This window comes from Engystomops pustulosus, chromosome 1 (assembly GCF_040894005.1).
Source record: "Engystomops pustulosus chromosome 1, aEngPut4.maternal, whole genome shotgun sequence".
In the NCBI taxonomy this organism is placed as follows: Eukaryota; Metazoa; Chordata; class Amphibia; order Anura; family Leptodactylidae; genus Engystomops; species Engystomops pustulosus.
The window spans coordinates 252,066,912-252,091,516 of record NC_092411.1 but is presented as its reverse complement, the minus strand read 5'-3'; the positions used below and the strand labels follow the sequence as shown (position 1 = coordinate 252,091,516).

General features: G+C 41.1%; 1 protein-coding gene across 10 annotated transcripts in view; it reads right to left on the bottom strand.

Annotated features, from left to right (window-relative positions):
* The window catches only part of FRYL (FRY like transcription coactivator), a 193,419-nt gene that overhangs the window by 121,842 nt on the left and 46,972 nt on the right, over positions 1 to 24,605 (bottom strand). For 3 of the 10 annotated variants that reach the window (XM_072124529.1, XM_072124555.1, XM_072124603.1), the window contains exon 1: positions 22,313 to 22,744. The exons of 1 other annotated variant lie outside the window; for it this stretch is intronic. In XM_072124529.1, coding sequence (XP_071980630.1) covers positions 22,313 to 22,514 — 202 coding nt within the window. In that variant the 5' untranslated portion in view covers positions 22,515 to 22,744. Of the gene's footprint in view, positions 1 to 3,128; positions 3,389 to 3,448; positions 3,667 to 22,312; positions 22,747 to 24,605 lie in introns of those variants that run through there. 6 more of the 10 variants (XM_072124565.1, XM_072124576.1, XM_072124611.1 and 3 more) reach the window with 4 other exon arrangements.

The following is a 24,605-nucleotide window of genomic DNA, read 5'->3' as shown; positions in this document are numbered from 1 at the left end:
GTGAAACCCATGTCTATCTAAATAGTGCCAAGGGTAGGAAGTGATTCAAAGGTTGTTCTTCTAAGTGGGTCTACAAGATATCAGCATTGTAACATTGTATCCTGTGCACTGAGCAATATGTGTATATATCAAGGTATTACCAAAAACGGAAAAACAGTACTGTATTATACATTTTTACGGAACATCCTATAAAGTTCTACTCAAAGGAAGCTTCTAATTAAAGGGTCCATTATTTTTATAAATGCCATTTTAGCCTCAACAACTTTACAGTAAAATTTTCTTATTTACCTCCAAATGTGGAGTTGCTACAACACATCCATCCAATACCAGAATTTGGGTGAACGGCCAGTATGATCAAACACATGGGGCAACTCATGGTCGCTGAAGGATCCTAGCCGTCAGACCCCAAGTGATGATCATTATTATTGGGAAGACTCCATTAGTCTGGAGTGCACAGTGTTTTGTTCCCAGAGCATTGAAGCGAACCCTCAGCTGTGGAAAATATTCAGTCTGTTTGGGATTTCATCTTATGCATGTAAATGTTTCCATTCACCGAGTAAACAAATCTTTAAAAGTGGCAAAGTATACTGGAACACTGCAACACTTCTCAGTGACTCAGTCTCATTATGATGTTATTTCTTAGAATAAATTATATAGGGATATACCGTAACCTAAAACATATGACTATGGCTCAGTAAAGGTCACCCGACATGAGAGTCCACAATGGAGAGTAGTGAGACTCTCAATATCCACTTTCCACATTGTGCTTGATCTTATGTTATAAAGTTGTTGGTTATACTCTGCATTAATGGTAACCTAAAGAGTTAAAGTAGAGGACGACCTTCCAAAAACTGCTGGCCGAGGTGCGGTGTCCTGTATATAGTGCGCATGAATGTCACCGCATTGTCATCTGTGAAAGACAACCGCTGCCCAGCACAGCAGCCCGTATTGTTGGCTAAGCACGCCTGTAAAGCTGGGGCTACAGAGGTTTTGTGTTACGGAGAGACCCGCTGTCACAAAATTCAGCTGACTTCCAAGTTTCCCCTAGGGTTTGCCATGATAATGATAGGAATGATCACATTTCACTAGCGCAGCATTTCATAACTCTTACATAATGCATCTATACCCCTTGCACATCACGTGACAGAGCACCAAACCAAATAGGAGGAATTGCTGGTACATAGCTCTGGGTACCTCTAGGACTGTATGACATCTTTATAGATTTATAGATGCCTACGTGATGCAAATGCTGAGCACAGTGTTGTCACATAGGCATTGCCACCTTTTAGTATAAGTGCAAGTTATGCCATAAATGTCTAATAAATTGGGACCCTACTACTGGGGCTCACATCTCTCCAACCCATATCTCATGCACAGGTGCAACTATCATCTCCTTACTCACGTTACAGGGGTTCTGAATAGAACCGGGCAGTGAGTTCCATAGAAGTGAATGTATGAAGCTGCACATGTATGGCGACCTCTACTCCACACTCCAGTCACTGTAGCAGTAGGTAAGGAGGACGTATAACCCCTGTTCTCGTGATTGGAATTCCCCTTGGAATGCCGATCGGCGTGTCTATTTTAGTAAATACTTCTAATTCCTGTGAGTTAACAAATCTGAGCCATATTTCTTCATAATTCTGTATTGTGCTGTTCCTCTGTTATTCCTCCTACTATGAATATGTTGACAAAAAAGGTGTTAAACAGGCCCCTAATCAAAGTGTGCCCAATGAGTGTGTCAATACTGATTGGATAAAAAAAAAAAAACAGGTAGGGACATAATGATTACCTAAAAAGTAACAGAGGAACTCATTAATGTCATGAGAATAGTTTTTTTTGTGTAGACCAGTTAAGAATAATAATATAATAATAATCTTTATCTATATAGCGCTATCAAATTCCGCAGTGCCTTACACGTCATTGGGGACATATACAAATATAATATTAAGTCACATGGAACAATAGGAGAAAGGGGCATGTAAGGAGCGGAGACAGGAAATCTTTTAAAACAACTGGCAACTAAAACCCAAAATGTAATAAATGTTAAAAAGAATAACCCAAGCAAGGAACTTTTCCATCTTCCTTTGTAAAGAAACTTTAAAGACATTCCCCATACAGAGGAATATAGTTCTCTAAAGTTTATTAATCAAATATCAATGTAAATGGTTTGGTATTTAGGGATACTGCATTTAGGGATACAATTCCGCATTGTACGATAACATTGACAAGGGGGTGTTACCAGTTAAAGGCATGTCTGATACTGTCCAATCAGTGCTGCCGCTGTGAGCCTGGATAGAGTGACACCACTTCAGCAAGAGAAACAATAACACCAAATTGTCCGATTATTTTAATCATAAATATTCTGAATCATCTTTTCCTAGAATTCCTCCGATGTTCCTCCTCATTATATATGAAGGGGTGTGACCCTACACACACACACAGCGACATCACTGATTGGACAGCGTCAGACAGTGCAGGGACACACCCCCAGCTGGTACATCCTCCTGTCAATACACTGACATATACATTACTAGTAGTAATAACAGAGGTACCCCACAATGTTATAGGAAGAGGTTCTCAAAAACTGTCACTTAATGGGGAGTGCAAGTATTTATTAAAACAGACATATCAGAAAAGATGACGAATCCTCTTTAACTATGTTTGACGTGCATGTATGTATTTACGTTGGAGCTATACAAGTAATAGTGATCAGAGAGGAGAGCAATTAGGGTATACTTTCTACATTACCCGGAATAAAGTACAATAACCGTAAGTGGTGAAAGTGCAAGGATGTGGAGATAAAAATTGTTATTATCCCTTACATCACTGCATCCAGGGATGAAAAACACCCTGCATTATTTATGGGCATTCACCACTCTCTGCATGGGCAACCCATTTCACTTCAAAAAGAACATTTTGTGCTTGGCAAAAGTCTGTTCCTATCAGATGACTCTGCAGAGAGAGAGACAGACAGAGAGCGGGCAGGCGGAGGGCACCGCTATATACATGAATCAGCCCCAGCTCCGGGCACAGGAATTTCACAAGATTACGGCTTATGTAAAACCCGGAGTAGAAATCAGATCTTAAAGAATGCGGTAACAGAGACATAAATGTGACCGTGTACTTACAGCTGCTGCTCCAGGACTTCAGCAGGGACTTTATGCTGATCTCGAAGAACACAGAGTCCTGTAGGCTTAACATCATGCAGCCTGTGGTGCTCCCCACTATCCGGGAGCTGCTGGGGGTAGTAGTCTGTTCTTGCTGTGTGTCAGAGTGGTGGCCTCCGGTGTCGCCGCTTCATTACACGCAGTCTCCCAGTGACGCACGGATATGGGAAAATTGCTGCTCAATGCAGGACTGGGATAGAGAATAGAGGGGGGGACGGGGGACGGAGAGGGAAATAAAATCCTCAAGTTTTCAGCTGGGATGATCTCAAGGACATCCTCACCTTTTCTGCAGTGGGGACATCCTGGAAATGTTAGTAAACAGACGGTGCGGTATCTCCAGGACCTTGTATTCTGCTAGAAGAAAACTCGTAGAAGAAATGTGAGCAGGGCTGGAGTGTCGCCTCCTCCTTCTCCCTGGCTCCTGGATGTGACGGTGCAGCACACAGGCCTGTGTCACTCACTGGAGAAGCCGCCGGCTAATGGACAGGGAGGAGGCTGATGTCATGAACGCTGGGAACGCTCTCACAGCAGCTCGCAGACTATTGCTCAGCTTCTTTTGCAAAGTGTCTTTCCGGCTCCTGGAGAATATCCTTCATGTCTTGCCTCCTTAATTGGTGTAAGCACTCAGGAGCAGAATAGGACTAATGTAATAGAAGGCGAGAAGTGCTCGGGGCTACGTGTACTGCAGAGCTGATCAATGCTAACCGCTTCACTACGTGTAGCTGCTACTAGTAGTAGATCTGCTACTTACTAAACGTCAATTATGACAATGGCCGGATATAATGGCGCTTGTAGGGAATGGGCTTCCTATGTCTATTATACATAGCAGAACATCAGGTGAACATGGAATGTACAAGCGATACATTAGTATCCAATATAAAGCATCGGAGTGCTGCCTGTGTTTATACATCAATATAAAACACATATATATGATAATAATATTTTTATTACGGAGATTCTTAGTCTCCAGCAATTTGCATTTTTAAAAAACCCACAGACTAAATGCTCATTTTTGTCAGGCTGTATAGGGCATGTACCCTATAGCAAATTAAAACCGAGAAATAACTAAATTTTCTACATTATCTCCCTCAATATTTTCAACAGAGACGAGTCAGTGTCCCCCATACATATTACATGGTTGGTCAATCTGGTCTGATAGACTAGTGTTTACATACAGCAACCAATCACACTGAGCTGCAAAAGAAAACAGAACCAATGGTGAACAAGGGGTGTGTCTCAGACTCACATCTCTGCCCTAAAAGAGCTAAAAACACAGCAAAGAACAGCAAAAACTGAAGAAACAGAGCTCCTTAATGAACTTTTTGAAAAACATTAAGAAAACAAGCACACACAGACTAACCAATCTATAGCCATAGCAGGTAAGGTCTATCCCTCTATTTTGGGATAGTAAATCTGTGTGTATGACCACAAATATCAAAGTATTATACAAGAACCCCCCCCCCCCAAAAAAAAAACCACATGTAATAGATAAGATGAACCTCAGAAAATTGGTAAATCTCTCTTCACACTACAGTTTTAGCTATCTGTTAGCGCTTCTAGTATCATGGTAAAAATAGCACAGGATGCCCGGCTATTCTTGTCCTTAAAAATACCACAACCCCAAGTAAGTGGTTACAGGTCAGGGGGGATACAACAAGATCTGTTCAATGAAGCATCTGGTATCCTAGCCACGATGCTTGTGTGAACAGTGCCTATAAAAGACGCACCAATGGCCATACACAAAGCCCCAGAAACTAGGTGCATAGGTGGCAAAGGTGAGGAAGACATTTTTAGTGATGTTCTTGAGTGAAAGACAATATAACGACTATACAAGACCTTACAACAAAAACAGCCGCCATTCTTATCACAGCCATATGAAAAACAATATATCTGCGCGCCATTTTTTATTTCTTGTTATAGTCCTTAAATCCTTCGTCATCTGCAGTAAATACTGACACTGCCTGGAACCTAACAATAGATAAATATGCTGCCGTCCATGTGACGGGAAGTAATTGAGCGGTTATGTCACCACCCTATGACTAGGGAAAACGACATCCACGCCAAAGTCAGCAAATGGAGACGTGTGATAACAGTCCCTCTTGGCGAGCCTTGGGAATGCATCATATAAAAAGAAAATAACCATTTCCTTATAGAACATGCTTCATGAAGAGATATCATGCCACAAACTTGTCTGCATAAATAGCCACACATACGTGAAGGCGATGCAAGGATACGTCAGGCCTCCAACTCCCCAATAAGACTCCAGCTTTCACTTTCTAAAGCGCTCATGGTAATGAGGAGAGAGGAGCAGATTTCGCAAAAATTTGATACGACGGTTTTGTTGAATTTTTTACCCAAAAAAATAGATTAAGGTCCCAATTGAATTTCTTTGAATTGGGGAGTTGCAGAGCTCTAACCAGCCTGCTAGAGCCCATTCTGGCACAACCTGGAGCAGAATTGAAAGGCTTTCAAAAAGCCTTCTCCCTCTCCCACTGTGTTTTCACTCGTACCGAAATTACGGGAAGTGGAGTTGAGAAGAGAGAGAGAGGGGAAGTGCTCCTGCACAGTGTAATAGCTATAGAATGGAGGGCTTCTGGTAAAAAGGCCCAGAGGCCTTCAGGCTCATTAGCATGATGTTAAAAGTTGATTTTAGAAGGAGGCCAAGAAATATAAGAAGATTATCACAGTCACGGTGCCTGGATCTATCAGCAAGCGTCCCTGGTTCATCATGGCAGATTTCCTTTTAAGGGGTTTTCCCACCAATCAAGTTAGACCCTGTCCACAGGATAGAGCCTAACCTGCTGATCGTTGGGGGACAAGAACTGGTATACTGGTGGCCCGTGTTGTTGTGATCTGTGGGGGTCTTATTACTGAGGCCCCCACTCATCACAAAGTTAGGCCCTATCCTGTGAATAGAGCCCAACTTGATTGGTGGAAAAACCCCTTTAGGTCCATAAAGACATTATTATTTTGAAGAGCATACATTAAACTGGAATCTGCTGGCTTGGCACAAAGCTACTGAATACCCATCATGTAAAGCTTCATTTAAACAGCAAGCAAGTATCCCTTATTGTATTACAAGAGAATCCGCTACTTCCCTGGCACATCTTGAGGACGCGCAGCACAAATCACACATTCTTAATCATTACAGCAGCAATTGGATGAATGCTCAGACATATATTAGAATGATCTCAGGAGCTCAAGCTGAACGCCATGATGCCGCCGCTTCATTAGCAGCTGCTGTCAGCCAAATGTCCTGTACTACAAGGAGTCCTGTTCTCCTGCAGCTACGGCCATACACAAAGCTGAAGGGCAGAAAGGAACAATAAACTTTTTCAATCTAATTACCGTCAAGTATTGCCATTCAGACAAGCATCTAGGAAACAACAGCTACATATCTATGTAGAACCCACTAGCATCATAGATAAATACAAACCACCTTTTATATATCTATATCGCTTTTGTTAGGGCATGAAATAATAATACTACAGGCAGTCCCCTACTTAAGGACACCCGACACAGACGACCCCTAGTTACAGACGGACCCCTCTGCCCACTGTGACCTCTGGTGAAACTCTCTGGATGCTTTACTATAGTCCCAGGCTAGAAGGTGTCTGTAATGAAGCTTTATTGATAATCTTTAGTCCAATTACAGCAAAAATTTTTAAACTCCAATTGTCACTGGCACAAAAGAAAAAAAATTTGTCTAGAACTTCAATTATAAAATATACAGTTTCGACTTATATACAAATTCAACTTAAGAACAAACCTCCGGACCCTATCTTGTATGTAACCCAGGGAGTGCCTGTATATATTTCAGGCAATTATTATACCGGTTAGTCTTTGGTGAGATTTGACTTTAAGACTCCTGATTTAATAAATCTTAGAAGGTACAGGATTTTATTAACCCCAAAAGCCTAAATAGCAATGTTATTCTTTACAGACACAGAGTACTGGTACATCTATACAATCTAGTATCTTAAACAAATATGTAAAAATCGTACAAAGATTTTCTTCCCTATAACAACACTTTGTAGCTGTAAAGAAGAATACTATTGAGGCTTTTAGGCCAGTAAACTCCTGTCTCCTGTAAGCGGCAAGCTTCTCCTTTCTTGGTTGTTTCCTTTAACAGCTGAAGTCTTGAGTTTAAATCCTGCATTTTAAAAACTTAAATATTTACAAAGCAGTGTAAGGGAGCTGGGAGGAGACATTTCCCCATCACAGATAGGAGACAGAGCATTTCCTCCTGTATCGGAAAAAGGTTTTCTTTCTAGTATGAAGATGTAACCTTGTGGTCCTATAAAATAAAAATGCTATAGTTTGCAAACATTTGTTTTAATGCAAGAACCCTTCATTTTTTTTGTGTGCAAGATACTCTGAAGGCAAAAAGGTGTGACCTAAGGAGCGATAATGAAGTCATTTATGAATGGGTGGGGTGGTAGACAACTTTAGAAAATGTCAAATTAAATCCAAGTGAGAACGTGAAAAAAAAAATAATAAATGGTAATAAAACTCAAACCATGCCAAAGAGGTCCGTGACTAACAATCTCCTGAAGAGTATTTTTAGACTTGGCAGGACAAGTACCTTTTGCACTTTTCATAACGTACAGTGATATTGTGCGAGTTCTATATTCATTGCATAAAAAAAAAAAAGGAGATCAACATCAAGGTTGTTGTAAAATCCAATCTGAAAATCCCTGGGGTCCTACTGCAGCCTGAAAGCCAAGAGTCATTCCATCAGGAGGAGAGAGGTAATGTCCTCATTGTCCATAGGGAGTTGAGAAGATCCTAATGGACATTGCAAATATTTTTTTTTTTTTTTAAATCTGAAATACAGAAACACTCAGCGGTCTATACAGGAAAGAGGACAGTGACAAGAATATTCTGATGGCTCTCTGGTGGCCTTCTACGGCTCATGCATGAACGTCTACAATTGTGTCGAATTTTATAGATGCATCCAAGAATATTTTCCTTAGTGTTATATCTAGAAGAAATCACATATTTACAGAATCAGAGGAATAATGGATAGCCAAGAATATAAAGATAGATGATAGATAGACAGATAGACATGGCAGTGATAGATAGATAGATAGATAGATAGATAGATATGGATATGACAGAGATAGATAGATAGATAGATAGATAGATAGATAGATAGATAGATAGATAGATAGATAGATAGATAGATACAAGAGAAAATATGCAGCACTCCAAGACAACCGTTAAAGGGTGTAAACAGTGGGTTCTTTTATTCCATGTTTAGCAGATACAATAAGGTGCAGCGACGTTTCGGCTCGCTTGGAGCCTTTTTCAAGCCAAGTAACAATGGTGGACAATACATATATATAGCAAACATAAGTGATCACATGATTCAATTGGTCCCTCCCCCTCATTAACATATTTTCCGTCTAAGGTGACTTAGTAAATTGTGTTACAAATACAAAACAACAATGTATCATATTATAAAGTGCAAATGCATGTACAGTACAATAGGTAAGGCATGATTTTACCATCAAAAGTGCTTGTGACAATAAAGTGCTTTGATGTGATTACTGATGATCAGTGTAACAAAATTACAATGTACAAATCAAAAATGAAAAATAAAAACCGGATTCTCACCACCTCATCCTCAAGATGTATGAAAAGAGTGTCCGATCGCTCGCCAGCGTGTAACAACATTATCGCGCCAGTCGCTCACCAGTGTATAACTGGATTGGCGCGCCGGTCACACATCAGGTGAACGCAAGCTGGGGGGCGGTAGAGTGCGCATGTCACAGCGTACTGGTTACTAGGATACCGTCTGCCGCGATCCCTGTACAACTATGTTATGGGCTGCATAAATGGCATTGTACACAAGTGAGAAAATGGAGATCGGAGTGTGTTATATAGCTACTGGCACATCACGGGGTGGGTAATGGTACATTGCTATATAGATGTATTGTCCACCATTGTTACTTGGCTTGAAAAAGGCTCCAAGCGTGCCGAAACGTCGCTGCACCTTATTGTATCTGCTAAACATGGAATAAAAGAACCCACCGTTTACACCCTTTAACAGTTGTCTTGGAGTGCTGCATATTTTCTATTGTTTCTACTTTTGAGGGACCTGAGGCCTGGTCCCATTGTGCCTGCACCCACCTCTACCTATTTCGATTGTGTGTTGTTTACATTTTCCTGAAGTAGATAGATAGATAGACATAAAATCACAACACCTTTGTGGAATATGGGAGGGCATGGGCTGATGCAGTATTATATTATTTTTAATAGTTCAAGAATTGAGTTAAGAAGGTTTAATTCCTACCACAAAACATTTTTTGTGTCAGAGTACACACACACACACACATATAGAGAGAGATAGAGAGATAGAGAGAGAGAGATAGAGAGAGAGAGATAGAGAGAGAGAGAGAGAGAGAGAGAGAGAGAAAACCTGCAGACTGTGTTAGGTATTGGCCCTGAAGAGCTATTAAACTTGTTTGTGTTTTTTTTTTTTTTCTTTTTTTTTGGTACCGGCAGGTCTGTGAAAATCCATTGATGCTCAAGGATTGTGGTTTCAATTGGGGTATGTCCTCACCATGCACTGTTTTTCAGCTCAATGTAGAGATCCAAGACCACAGCAGTGTGAGGACACAAAGCCAGTGAGCATGGAAAAGCTACATTGACATACACATCTATACATGTTCTCCTTAAAAACGTCACCTGTAAAAACGGCACTAGGAGCTGCTTACTGTAGCAAGCAGCTCCTAGTGCTACAACTGATGTAGCAGTGTTACACTGCCAGCGTTATCGGAACCCTCTGATAACTCTAGCAGACACTGCCGTGCTGTACAATAGAAACGCCGGACCACACTGAAAGCGGACCACTCCATAGGCCGGCAGTGACTGCTGAGCATCATGCGGCAGTCACCACCCCTAGCGCCCCTCATGAATACGCTGGTCCGGCTTTTCTAGTGTACATTACGGAAGTGTCTGCTAGCGTTATCGGAGGTTTCGGATAATGTTAGCAGTGTAACACTGCTGCGTCTGTTGTAGCACTAGGAGCTGCTTACTTTAGTGCCGTTCCTACAAGTGACAGGTCCTTTAACATTCACAAACATTTAAAAACTTCTGAATACAATAAAAAAAGAAAATTGAAGACACTTCATAAACTTGTTGTCGGCTCCCGGGACCCAGACCCATTAATCTCTGAGCACCCTATTATGAAGATAGGCCATATCCTGGAGACTAAACTACCGAGCCATCACTTCTAGAGGCAAATATTATGACGGTGTAGTATAGACAGTGGACTCTACTAAACGCCAGTGTAATCCCGGAGACTGCTCCCTCACAGCTGACACTTCATATCATCTGCCAACCTGGTCTGTAACACAGTGTAACTGAGGATAAACCACGTGGTAAGAGGAAAGATTTCATGCCTGAAAGCTTCTGCCAAGAACAAAATTCCTCACATTGTCAAGTGTATGAAAGAATAACAAGAGCCAGAAGCCGCTATTTAAAGACTGGAAGGGAAACATACGAAAGCGTGGGCGCCCAGACAATATTGGGATCCTTATAAATATAGTGTGCACTAGGCTCCTATACACATATGTAAATGACATAATGGGGCTCATTTACTAACCGCACTTTCGTTGGACATCCCGACGATTTCTGTTGTGCTAATGGGACAGGGCTTTAAAAGGGGTTTTTGGCACACGTGATTGGATTTTGGAGCAATCGTGCCGGCTTTCATGCAACACAAGTCGGGGGGGAGGGCCATTGGAAGATCCAACGGATTCGGACAAACCACAGGATTTAATTAAAACATTGTGTCGCAAGTCATGCACTTACATACACCGGGAAGAAGAAGGTGAACTCCGGCGGAAATGATCGGGGAACAGACACATGCAGTATATCGGGCGCACGATCTTCATGAATCGCGGCAGAGTTCATCCTCGTCGGACAGTCCAGATCGGGGATCGTGCAGGGACCGGGTAAGTAAATGTGCCCCCCATGTGCGTCACTTTAAAGGAAGCATTCAGATCCTTTAATGTCTATGTGCCCATTCGCATGTCCGTTTTTCTACATTTGGTTTACAGTCCGCTGGAAAAAATTTTGTCATGTATGTTTTTTATAGTTTTTTTGCAATAGAAGTCAATGGTGATGTTTAGCACCATGTTGTCTGGCTTCTTGTACTACTTTTTAAGTTAATACTTTTGTCAAGATTTACAAGATTTTGTAAGCAAGCTGCAGAAAAAAAAAACCTCACAATTTTCAGTGGATGTTGCTTAACACGTTTGCTTTGTGTGGCCTTGACCTAACTCAACTTTTCTACCTGGACACATTAAATCAGGGAGATTTATTGGAAGTGTCTGAGAGAAAAACTGTTCCAGTTGCCCGTGGAAACCAATCAGAGATCAGCTTTCATTTTATAAACTGCTGTGGGAAAGTGAAAGGTTGAATCTGATTGATTGCCATGAGAAACTAGAACAGTTTTACTATCAGACACCTCTGATAACTCTCCCCATTCCCATTTCATAACGTAATTAATTTTGCTCATGTACTTCCATGCGTCATATTGTAATATAGCCTTTACACAGCTATTATTACCATATGATACATATTGATTTTGACAGATTAAGTCTGATTAGATTAGAGCTCTCAACCCTTTTTACTGTGGTCTGAAAAGCATTAAATGACTATGACCATGGTATCACTATCAAGGGTACATCCAAAACCTCCAAACTTATCTGAGCAGCTAAGCAGTTCAGGTATATTGCAGTCATGATCTCAAATGTCAGCTTTAGTGAATATCTATACATCACAAGTTAAAAAAAAAAAAAAACGGGTGCAAAATAAACTTCTATCCAACATCCAAGATAAGGCGTCATGTAGCCACCAGATGGGAAATAAAGTCAAGGCCATCCAATGCAATGTTTAAGCGTCTTCATTAACCACAGTACAAAAAAAAAAGTCTGGATTTTGATTTAGTGGGAGGAATCCTATAGGGTAAAGTTCAATTAATGGCCAACAATAATCAGGAGTATCAACACTAATACAAACTATATTGGACCATAATTTATTTCCCATTTTTATACATGTCACCTGCTCCAATATTTCCAAAGTACGAAGCTCCTGGGTGACATTAAGCCTCTACTTTCAGTAACACCTTATGCAAAATATTGAATGGGCAGATGCGCCAATGAAGGATCTACAGATTCCTTCCACCACCACGTCCTGTGCTGGACATGCTATCCAGAGTGATGACCATTCAATGGGCTTAGTTTATAAAGCAGCCAATGGAAAGAATATGGGTGCTGTCTCGTAGTCATGTACATATGTCTATGGGCATTTACATACTTGATGGGTGTTTATGTAAAATTAGGCAGAGGATTAGATTAGAGTAGGCATTAGTTATGAGTAATAGTATGCTTGGCGCTAGGACAAATGACTTTTCCTACTTTAAACTCTTAATTCCAGTTCTGACATCTAAAAAGTCTTGAAGGCATCACAAACAACCCATTAACTTAATAGGTTGAGTCCATATAACACCAGTAAGCATCTGAACGCGCCATCAATACACAGGAAACATGTGTATCTGTGTATCTACAGATGACTGACTTGTACACAACATTCAGCCCACTACCGCTGCCAAGCAGAAGTCTTTGGAACCGTACAAGACGGATGTTGCTTTCAAACAAAGGACAAGCAAATGTATCTTAAGACCACGGGCAGAATGACCGCACAGATGCTGAACATGAGCGCTAGCCAAAAAGAGGCTTGGCTGTCATGACAGTTTAGCGAGGTGTTCTCTGATTTTCTAAGGTAACATGCAAACAAAGAAGATCCCAGGGTATTCTGGGAAAACAAATTGTTCTGGCCAAGTGAGACATTACTAGGGCAATGGGACAAAGTATGCGTTCCAATGTACTCAACACGGATCCCAGTGCCAGGCGGCACGAGCCAAGGAATTCTGACCACCAAAACAAAGTCCTGCATCAGCGATAAACTACTGGTGTGCGTCATAGATATCACAGCCACAAGAGGGGCAATGTGTACAGCAGTCTATAGACAACGCTACCCATATAAGCACAGTGTGAGAGACATTCATCTCTGATGCATCAGGAGATCAACACATGGGAGACTACAAAATGTACCAACTCTACCTGCTGGAGAATAGTATAATAAGTTTTCAGAGCAATTTTGCACAGCCTGACCTCCCTCTCCTCTACGCCACTCCTGCAGCAGTCAGATCAGAGAGAAGGGGGAGGGGCACTGCATGGGAAGATGCTGCTGGTGAAAATACTGCATGATAGACTTCATTGTTGAGTATGTGAGAAATATGTGTGCGTGTGTTTTTAAAAATAACTGTATATACCATTTATTAAGGATTATGCTGAAGTGCATGCATGTCTTTTTATCTGCATATATGTGCAATTATGTTTATGAGGTTTTGCAGCAGCTGAGGTCATTCTGCAGCAGCGTGCATTAGCATAGCTCCCTACTGTCCTGGATTTGACAAGATAGTCAAAGAGGTGTGTATTGTGAGGTTCTGTCACAGTTAAGGTGTACTTCCTGATGTTCTGCAGCAGCAGCGGTGTGTATTATGAGGCTCTGCAGAAGCGGGGGTTGACTTCGGGGGGAGAAAATTTTAAGGTAAGACCTGGTGGCTAAATGACATAGGAACTGTCCTGTAACTCTTCTCACTATATTCTCCAACAAAATCAGATGTATAGAAGCAGGAAGCTCCTCCTCCTTCTTTCACCTCTGTCATAATAACCGTATAACAGAAGCCTCGATCATCAGGAGTAGTCATGATATGTTTTGTGCTCCCCTCTGTGGAGAGTCTGTGATATAGTCCATCAGCACAAAATGAGACAGAGAACATTGGTCATATACACAAATCCATGCAGGTTTTACCAGCCAACACATTACCTGCGTGAAATAAAGAATATACCTGGGACGCGTCTTGTCACTTGAGAATATTTCAGTAGAGATCTTATCTAACATTCATGATAGTGTCTGATGAGATCCAACAGGAGGCCACAGACCACGGAAGGGAAAAATATCCTATATTCACAGAATATGTAATACGTAATATGTAATAATTTTAAAAGTTGATTTTAAAAGGAAGGAGGCCATGTATAAAAAAAATTATAAGCAGATTACCACAGTCACGGTGCCTGGATCCATGAGTAAGTGTCCCTGCTTTATCATGATGGAATTCCTTCTTGGTGCAGATTTAGGCATCTGCCTACCTGATGCATATCAGCGATATTCCTGAGAGTGCAGGAAGAAAGCCAAATGTTTGCGAGGTGCACAGCACAGATTAATTAATATTCCACACAACTGTACTGCCACAACAGGTTAAATAATCAACTCCTAACAAGCCTGTTGCTTGGCATATGTTAAGCTGGTATCCGTCAATATGTCTCCACGGTGACTGCCTTTGTACTTTAATACTCACAATTCCTATGTTGGTGCTTGCCTCCATCTGTTCTTTTCCACTGTGTTACTTAAAAAGTAATATAAAAAGCACTGCCAGACAGGATGATTCAGCCAAGGTCTTGTTCCCAGAGAGCGCTATCAGAACACTGGGAGTCTCAGGAGCCAGAGAAAAGAAATATATAAAATTAAAATAAAAAATACTCCAGTTTACTATGTGCTAGAAACAGGAACGCCATCACTAGAGGGACTAGAAGTTTGCAATTACTGACTTAGAGAATGACGACCAAAATAGCAAAAACAAAAAAAAACAAAGAGACAGAATTTAAAGGCTTCTGGGAAATTGCTAAATTAGAATCTGATTGGTTGCTCTGGGCCTATCCAGATTGTATTACATTGTTTTGCTTTTAAAAGAAACCTGATGCATTATGAAGCAAACATACCATGAGGCTGCTGTAGCTACACTGATGCAGGAACATATCTTGGTCAATCCCTGAGCTGAGTGGTTGAAAAAACAAATCACATTCAGGACCTTGGGAAAGCTGGGTCAGGCTGGTTGCCTACATAAACACATTACACACGGAGCTTTGCATTAGACATGGAGGTTAGTCAAGACATGGCTAATTAACCTGAGCTGGATCACTCATATACAGCAGCTGGGGGATGGTGCAGCAATTGATTATACTGCCTTCAGGCACAACCCAGGGATTACATCATCCTCTCCTGCAGAGAATAACTGACTGCTAGTACAAGTGCTGAACCAGTCATAGAAGCAACAGAGCTTCATTAATATAATGTTATATCTGCTTTATCAGCAAAACCACTCCGCACAGGGATTAAACAAGATATGATCCTGCATCAGTGTAGCTACAGCAGTCTCAAGGTATGTTTGGTTCATACTGCATCAAATCAAATTGTTTCCTTTAAGATTCCCAAGCTAAAAAAAAAAATTCTTATGGTTCTCTGCAATCCAATTAAAGTATAGGAAATATAAAAACAATACACTGCAGAGTGGATCCCTTTAAGTAGAAAACTTAAGGCAAAAACAAAGAAGACCCATTTCATCTCCTAGCTTTCTATGGAATACCTACTGTGCAGATCCTTTACTATAGCTCAATGGTGAATAATTTCCGTGGTGATATTCCCTATAGCAGTGATGGCGAACCTTTTAGGGACCGAGTGCCCAAACTGCAGCCCCAAAGCCCCTCATTTATTGTGAGGTGCCAACCAAAAATAAAGCAGTAACTTATTGCTCCCTGTTCTTCAACAAAGTTCAATCACACTGACCTCCTGATACCAACATAGTAGAAAAAAGATGGAAAATCTGCATCATTGTAGCTTCTTTCCCGTGTCCCTGTGTACACAGAGAATCATTGGGCTTGCAGGAGGTTCTCCATAGATAATTCAGCCCTGTCTACACATTCCCCTCTTCCTACAGTGCCAAGTACGTATCACTTTAATATATCATTGAAAGCAGCATCTTTTAAGTTGTTTGGAACTGAAGGAAAGTTCTTTGAGTCCTGTCTGTTGTGCTTGGGCAATGGCCCGGGTGCCCACAGAAAGAGCTCGGAGTGCCGCCTCTGGCACCCGTGCCATAGGTTCGCCACCACTGCCCTATAGAAATTTGTGAGTAAATTGAAAAGTAAGCGTCACCAGTAGAGGGAGGGGTGCCTTCAAAATCGAAGCAAAGATAAGGCAAAAAACTTTTATGGTGTAATTTTTGTTATAGTGAATTGGGTTCAATGTTTAGAAGGTGTTCATGTGATTATGTAATTGGAAAAAGCAGGTGTAAGAAATGCTTGGGCCACCACCATTGGTAATGTCTATAATCAATCTACAGCAACCGATTGAAGCAACCCAAACCCCGGGAAACGCAATTTATGTTATTTTTTATTCAATCATGAATAAAATCAGTGGTGGTCTCTAGTACAAAGCATTTTGAGGTTCCTCCAATTAACGGCAGAGAGACTTTAGTTCCTCGAGGAATAGGAAAAAAAGGATCCCACCTGGATACATGCTGTACTAGAGATGACCACCAATTTTATTCACGATTGAATCAAAAATAAAAAAAGATACTGATAGTTCCATTCAACACCAATATGTGTCCTGATGTTCGCCACTCCATCAACTGAAACTTCTACCATCACAATCTAAGGCCTTGTGTACACGAACGTTGTGTGCCCTCAGGCCATAAAAAAACAGGCCCATGCACCCCCCATGGCATTGATGGTGAACCATTTAGAGACTGAGTGCCCAAACGACAAGAGTACCCACTCCTTTATTGTAAAGTGCCAATATGGCAATTTCAGTAGTAACTTATAGCTCCCTGCTCTGTCAGAGCTTTCAATCGTATCAGTGTAGTGATGATACCGATACAGTAGAAAGAAATTTTGTGTATCATTTTAGCTTTTCCCCAGGGTCCCCCTGATCAATAAGAAACACAGCGCCAGGATCCTTAGCTCTAATGGTCACCCAGCTGTGTCCACCCTTCTCTCTCCTCCAGTAGTCTCAGGTCCAGGATGTGTTTCAAAATAGAACAGAGCACGGAATGTCCTGGGTTTCCTTGGACTACAGGAGGAGGCCTTGAGTCCTGTCTAGCAAACTCTGGGCTAGGGTGACAGCCTGGGTGCCCACAGAGATTTCTCTGAGTGCCACCTCTGGCACCTATGCCATAGGTTCACCACCACTGCCCCATGGGATGCCCGGGTGCCATTGAGTCTCAATGAGAAGACCTCTTATGCCTATGAAAGCAGAAAACGACTGCCTAAGCTGCAAACAAGACCCTGCTCTATAGTCTGTGGCATGGACAGTCACGGCAGCATTGAAACCACATCTGCGGACATAGAAAAACATGGGGACATGTGCCATCGGGAAAATAAACATCGGCTAGCACACATCCCAAATATACAAGCATATGCTTGAGGCCTAACACCATGCAATTCCAAACTCTGTAAGGGCACACCCATTTGGAGAAGGGAAAAACACCCAGTTGTCAATCAAACCCAAAATATAATTTCCGTCCTATTTCACTCCACCATTTTATAAAGCTGTGGGCCGTAAGAAACGACTTGTAAAATGCCAGGACTGGATGATGTATTCAATATAGGACATGACAAGAAAATTAATTGAAAAAAAAAATTAAAAATACATACATACACACATGTAAACACATATATACATACATGCACATATACGTACATACATACATACATACACATATATATATACATATACACACACATATATAATAATTCTCACTCAGGTTGTAAGTTGGTACACATCCAAGAACAAGAGAGAACTCCTTCAGTGTTATAAAAACTAAATTAAAAGTAAGGAATAGACCAGGTGTTCACAATATAATCCCGTATACCCAGAGGATAAAGATTCCTGGAGGATGGAAAATTACCTTTGTAATCACTGGTGCTCAATCACAGACCATGGTAAATGCTCGTTACCGGCGGCATAATTAGGTCACAGTTTATTAGGGACGGTTCACGTCATTCTCACAGATCGCTGTTTACATCTACTCTCCTCACAGGAAAAATTCCATTTTATAGGACTATATCTTATGATTTTGCTACAAATCTTAATTTTTTTTTTTACTATTCTTTATATTCCAGGATAAAGAGAAAGCAGAAGTTCACATGTGGAGTTCTTCTTACACAAAAGACAACCCCCAGAATAGAAGCTCTTTATTATATTTCTTTATAGTCAATGGGATCTATTAGTTTCATGTGGTGACCATCATTTTTAACATAGGCGTTTATTCATTTCGCTGTTGTGCTTCTATTACGGCGCAGACCAATAGAAGTCTCAGCGCTGGGGTAAACTGAGCCTAAGACAATAATGTGTTGTGATGCTGTACGCTTTACTGGGGCTGTGAACTTTTATAACAACGAACAGTAAAATAAAAAAAATATAGTATGCAGTAAATGGATGTGACCAAGGCCATAGTGCTCTTTTTACCTAAATGTACACCTTTCATATACCACTGCCTCTACAATGGGATGTCTGGATCTAACTAGTGCTGGTGCAAGACATCTAAAGGACACTCAAGAAATGCCTCTGGGAAGACACGTCCATAACATATCCAAATATCCAATGGACCATGCAATGAGCCTCTATATAAAATGCACACAAGTGACTTAAAACAGATTCTTACAATGAAGCTGTAATGTAAAACCATATGTTTCAGTGCAATAAACTCATTAACACCAGGGGATTGGGGATAAGTCACAATGGCAACTGTGAGCCACATCGAATATACAGTGGCTACAGTGACAAGCAAAGTTGGCCAAACCTGGTGATTTGGATGGCACTAGATGGTCATGTTATCTGTGCATAACAATGTTCCAACTGTTCTGTGAAAGATTGTGCTGAGGAACGGTAGATGAGGAAGTTAGAGAATCAACATACAGTCCCCATCACAGATAAACCCAAAAAGAAGAGTCTGGTTGCAACTACTGGGCCTCATCCACCAAGATCACACGAACTGAGAAGTCTGGAAGAATAGCTGTAAGGGAGCATTCAGCAAAAATGATTAAAGGGACTTTTCATGAATATGAGCTTCATCCGATAAGTGGTCTCCATAGATCCAGAAAGTCACTTCCATTACCCAAGAGACTTCCCATCCTGTGTTGTTTCTTGGTCGGAGGAGGCCAGTCATTGGAAGAAGTGGGTCCTGTGACCTCCAGAACTTCTGGTTGGGTGGAGTCCTGAAATTGTTAAAGGGAACCTGTCAGGGCCATTCAGGGCACTAAGCCACCCACAGGTCCTTATGGACCCTTAATGGCCCTGTATGAGGTTCCTATGTGGGCCCAATTAAAAAATGAATACTGTTATACTTGCCTTCCCTCCTGAGCTCCATGTGCAGGCAATCTGCTGCAAGTGATGCTGAAGTAGTGGGTACAGCGCATGCACAGTGAAGACAGGGTCTTATCCCGCCTTCACGCAGCAAGATGTGAGCCCGATGTGCTTAATCAGACACGCAAGTAGCTAGATATGAATGTTTGGGTTTTGTTTACATGGGGCCCACGTAGCGTCCTGATACAAGTACTGTATATATGTTCCTGAATTTCAGATACAGAAGATAGAGATATATATATATATCCAACCTCTCTCCATATGCTTTATATATAAGCCAATCACAGAGATGGAAACTCACTCTCCGGACTTTACTTCTCACAGCAGAGTAGGTCTCCCTTTCCGGTGGACTATTTTTTTTTAGATGGATGACAACTGTATAGAATATTTGTGCAAATTTTCCAAAGTCAACACTTTGATGGGCAATAATGGCGGATATGCAGCACAGCTAGATCCATAGATAGATATTCACAGAGGACTTGAAAAAAAAATTCTGCCAGTACAGAAATGAATCTGTCTATGCAATGAGTGCGTCAACAATTTCTTGCCAGATCCTCCAGCTTTGCTCAGCTGCATTTTCAGTTTTCATGTGCACATCACATTTTATAACTGCACGGGATTAAGAAGTTAAGTCTATGGATTTTTAACAGGGTAAACAAGAGAGGTTTGCTGTGGATGCAGCTTTTTAACAAATACATTCAATTTGTATTTTGAGGCAGATTTCTAATGCAGCAAACAGCAGATATTTCGGACACTGCAGATAGAAGTGAGCTGCGGAGACAAATCAAGGTGATAGATAGAAAGTAACCCGCGTCGTAAGAAGAGTCGCTGCTGGGGGAATACGGATACATCTGTCTATAAATTGAGGGATCTACAATATATATAAATATATAATCACTCAGCTGCTAATACTATACAGTGTATATCTACGGGGAAGGGGGGGGGGGTGTAATCACATAACTTACAGTAAACATATAAGTCTTTATTAAGAGCTTGTCGCTATGTTCGTCTCTCCATTGATCACTTTCTATAACTTTGTGAAGCCATATGGAAGCCAGCAGGACTTGACAATGAGTTTCACAGCGGTAAGAATGTGTATAATTTATCCCACTGATTTTAAAGCAAATAGCAAGAATCTCAAGTTGCCTATATACAGTATGCAAGACACAACAGATCTCCAAAATACATTATATAAAAAGTGTGCACTCATGGCCGGGAACCCTCCCTCAGTAAAAAAGTAGTCAGATGTGATCCGAAAGATTAGAATCTTGCCTTTTCTATGAACCCAAAAGCATAATTCTGAAAATAGAGCTATGAGACTTGACTCATTTCACACAAAAAAAGACTCTTCTCTGCTTATTTGCATATGACTTTGTAGGTGATTTTTATTAGGTAGAAGAAAGTAGAAAAAGAGGGAATTTTAGGGTCTATTTGAGTCTTTGTTTTTCCTCGAGTATAGTACAAAACAAAAAAAAAGATGAATCCTGAATCCTTAATTGCTATAGGACAAAAAGATCAGTATGAACAATCACAATGCACAATGGGAGGGGAAGCCTTTTTAGGCTGTGCTCAGGCTACATACTAACCAAACACACGCAATGGGTCCCACTGATGTCTTAACTGAATCATCCTGAGCAGAGCCCAATATGTCCTGGAATAGGATTGTACAAAAGGAAACCTTCAATTTTCCCCTCGGAAATGGTTCCCCTCCTGTCTGGAATTGCAGCTCATCCCCCATTTATTTGTAGGCAATTGGAGAAATCCTGAACAAACGATGAATAATAATTTTTTTAAATACAATTTTAGTCTAAAACATCAACCAAACTTCAATGAGGAAAAGACTCTTAACATTTTTGAATGAAGATTGATTGAAGTGAAAAATATATAGGAATATGTAGATTCCAAGACATTATTAATATACAGTATATCAAAATTAAATGAATCCTTCTTTTATTACATACCCTCCAAATGCATTTTGCTGGAAGTAACCAATTTCAATGCATACGGCTAACAATCTAATGTTGATGGGGGCCTCTCAACTCTTCCCTAATAATAGACGTCATGTCAGATAAGGATCCAACATTGGATTTCAAATGGATTCCTCCCCTTTCCCGCTATCCATGGCCAAGGTGGTCGAGACTTTAGCCAAACAACAAGTCACAAACACAGACTTAAAATATATATATATATATTATCACTTTAAAAACCTCTCAATCATTTATCTTTTCCTAGGAGCTACTTGACCCTTTTCTCAAAGCCATCATTGTCCTTGACACACAACTCACAGTTCTTGGCTGCCTCATTTTGACAATATTATCGTGGCCTTGTTGTGGGTAATAAATGTCGTTTTTATTTTTAGTCCTAAAGATTGTGTTTTACAACTTATTTTCTATTTCTTAACTTTGTTAAAACTTTGTTTCCCATATGTCATTTTAGAAACACGAGGACAAGGCTGATAAATTGCAAATAATAGGGCGCTTAAGAAAGAAACCGATAAGAAGGGTGTTAAATGTCCATCTGATTCTCAATCTTAAAATCCACCTAAAGCAAACACTTCCCTCCCACAGCAGTGTTTAAGTAGGACTGATTGATGAGCTTACAAAAGGTGTACTTTTCCTCACTTGCTTAGCATGCAAGGACCTCAGGACCCGGCCTGCTCTCCGTCCTCTGCACGCGAATGCTTTATAACCGCAATTTATGATGGGATATATAAGAGCAGAACGCCACATAAAACAAAAAGCTAAAACCAAAACTGAAAAAGTCAACTAATAATAAATTCAGTCTATGAAACACAAGTCAAGATTAAAAAAAAAAAAAAAAAAAAAAAAAACACACACACACAAATAATTCTCCTTGTATGGACGTACCTTGAGCCCTCCTTTTCAGCTTACTCAAGTTGTGCACCAGAAAATTAGTCTCATGGTCCTCGTCTATGGTCTGTCCTAGAGAGAGAAGGCTCACCCGTCTCATCTTCAGGAGCCTTGGAGCACTATCCCGCAAGGTGCTTCCTACATCCAAGACCACCTCACCCGAAACGGAGGAGGGCACTACCCTTTTTAAAAACTCCATGTTCCATCACATCCCTGACAGCTACTGTACAACTCTCCGGCAGCCAAGACGCGGCAAGGTGTAGACACAGCTTCCTTGAAATAACATTAAGGTGGACTAGCCCGGCTTGCTTTACATAGTGATGTCATGCGACGGATGGGTGGTGCCAGACGTGAACAGGTCAACAGCCAGCTGTTATGAAGCAGGTCCTCGATAGTATTTACTGTACAAACTGATAAAAGTCAGAGATAACAAGATCATAAAAAACCTGCAACGTGCTCCATAAAACACAGCGACTTCACAGCTGCCCATATAGTCATATAGTGCAGAAAATGACCATCTTATAGACTGCCACAGGGTAAAGTGCCAAATGATCTTGCTTGTTAACTGGAAGAAGATAACCACGAACGAAGGCAGCGAGCAGGGAGGAGTAATAGTCTGCAGCTGAAGATAAGACTTATCGCCTACACACTGCTACACAGGACTGACAACACTCATACCAAACAGGTATGTAGATCCCCCTAAGGCCTCAAGGGACGAGGAAGCAAAACTAAAGACAATTGAGAATTTGCTCGATTAGACCCTTAAAATAAATCACATCCAGGCCGAGGAACAATTATTGTCGTCGTTGAGTGTGGTTTGTTACTACCATTATATCACAGTATAGGTATGTGATATCGACCGCTCATTAAGCTGCAATACAACATCAGTAGCTCCACAGAGAAGGATTTCAGTAGCATTAATTGACTCAGAATAAGGCAATCTTTATGAGGGGGGGAACCGGAACTTGATTGGCCTCTGCCCCATTAAACAGAAAAGCTGAAATAAAGGACACAAAAAAAAAAGATAAAAGATTGAGACAATTTGGGGAAGATTTACTAATTTGATTAAGACAAAGGATTTTAGACCAAGAGTTTTTGAACACTTTTAATCCAAGTTTAAATAGGGTGTAGCCTATTGAAAGGGGAACGTCCTCATAAGAAAAGTGTTGTGTGCCAAAAATTATGCAAATGCAACAAAGCTTTGACACATTGGGGGTCATTTACTAAGGGCCCGAATCGCTCTTTTTCGTCGAGTTTCCCGAATTTTTCCGATTTGAGCCAAATTGGCCCGGGTTTTTGGTGCACACGATCAGATTGTGGCACATCGGCGCCGGCATGCAATCAGGGGCGTGGTCGTCGGAAAACCCAACGGATTCGGAAAAACTGCAGAATTTTTTTTTTTTTTTAAAAAGTGTCGCTTGACACGCGCTTACCTGCACCCAGGGTAGGACGGTGAACTCCAGTGAACTCCGACGGACTTCAGCGCAGAAGCGACACCTAGTGGACATCGGGCGCACTACCATAGTGAATCGCCAGAAGACCCGAATCCTCAACTGGGAACGCAAAGCTGGATCGCGAATGGACCAGGTAAGTAAATGTGCCCCATTTTCTTGTTATAAACAGAGGCAACAAATAGGAGATGCAGAGTTAGACTACACAGTCTTAAGCTACATTCACACTAACGTGTGCCCGCCATGCTACACACGTCTGGGCACAGGAGAGGAGGCGGTGGTGAGCGCTGCTTCCCCCTGACACTCTCCATAGATACATGGCACAGGGTGCTGTAATATATGGAAAGATAGGACACGTCCTATCTTTTCCCCTGGTGCGGAACCGTACCGCTCAGTGTGCCCATTGCCGGCCTATGAGGGATGTATATACGGCTGCCGTATATATGTCCCCTAAGAGTCTTGTGACTGTAGCCTTAGACAAACTGGGGGGCCAATATTCACCAAGAGGCTCCTTCGCAAACTCCACCAGTTCCGAACTTTAGTCGAGATATAAACTTTACTTTTTATAGTTTTCAACTATAGTCTGCTTGAGTGGACTTTTAATTAGTCGTTTTAATAGACTTTTAAGAAATCAGTCTACTGATTACTAAGCTTTGAAAACTTGTCTTGGCATACATGAGGTGCAAACGTCTCTTATGTAAAATTAAGCCTCTCATTTAGTGGCATCAACTAAGCTTGGGCTACCTGGCAATTTGGCTACAACTCCCAATGCACATTTATTCACTGATCTCAACAATAATATAACCAAAAAAAAGCAAATGCAAGCTAGCTCACCCTTT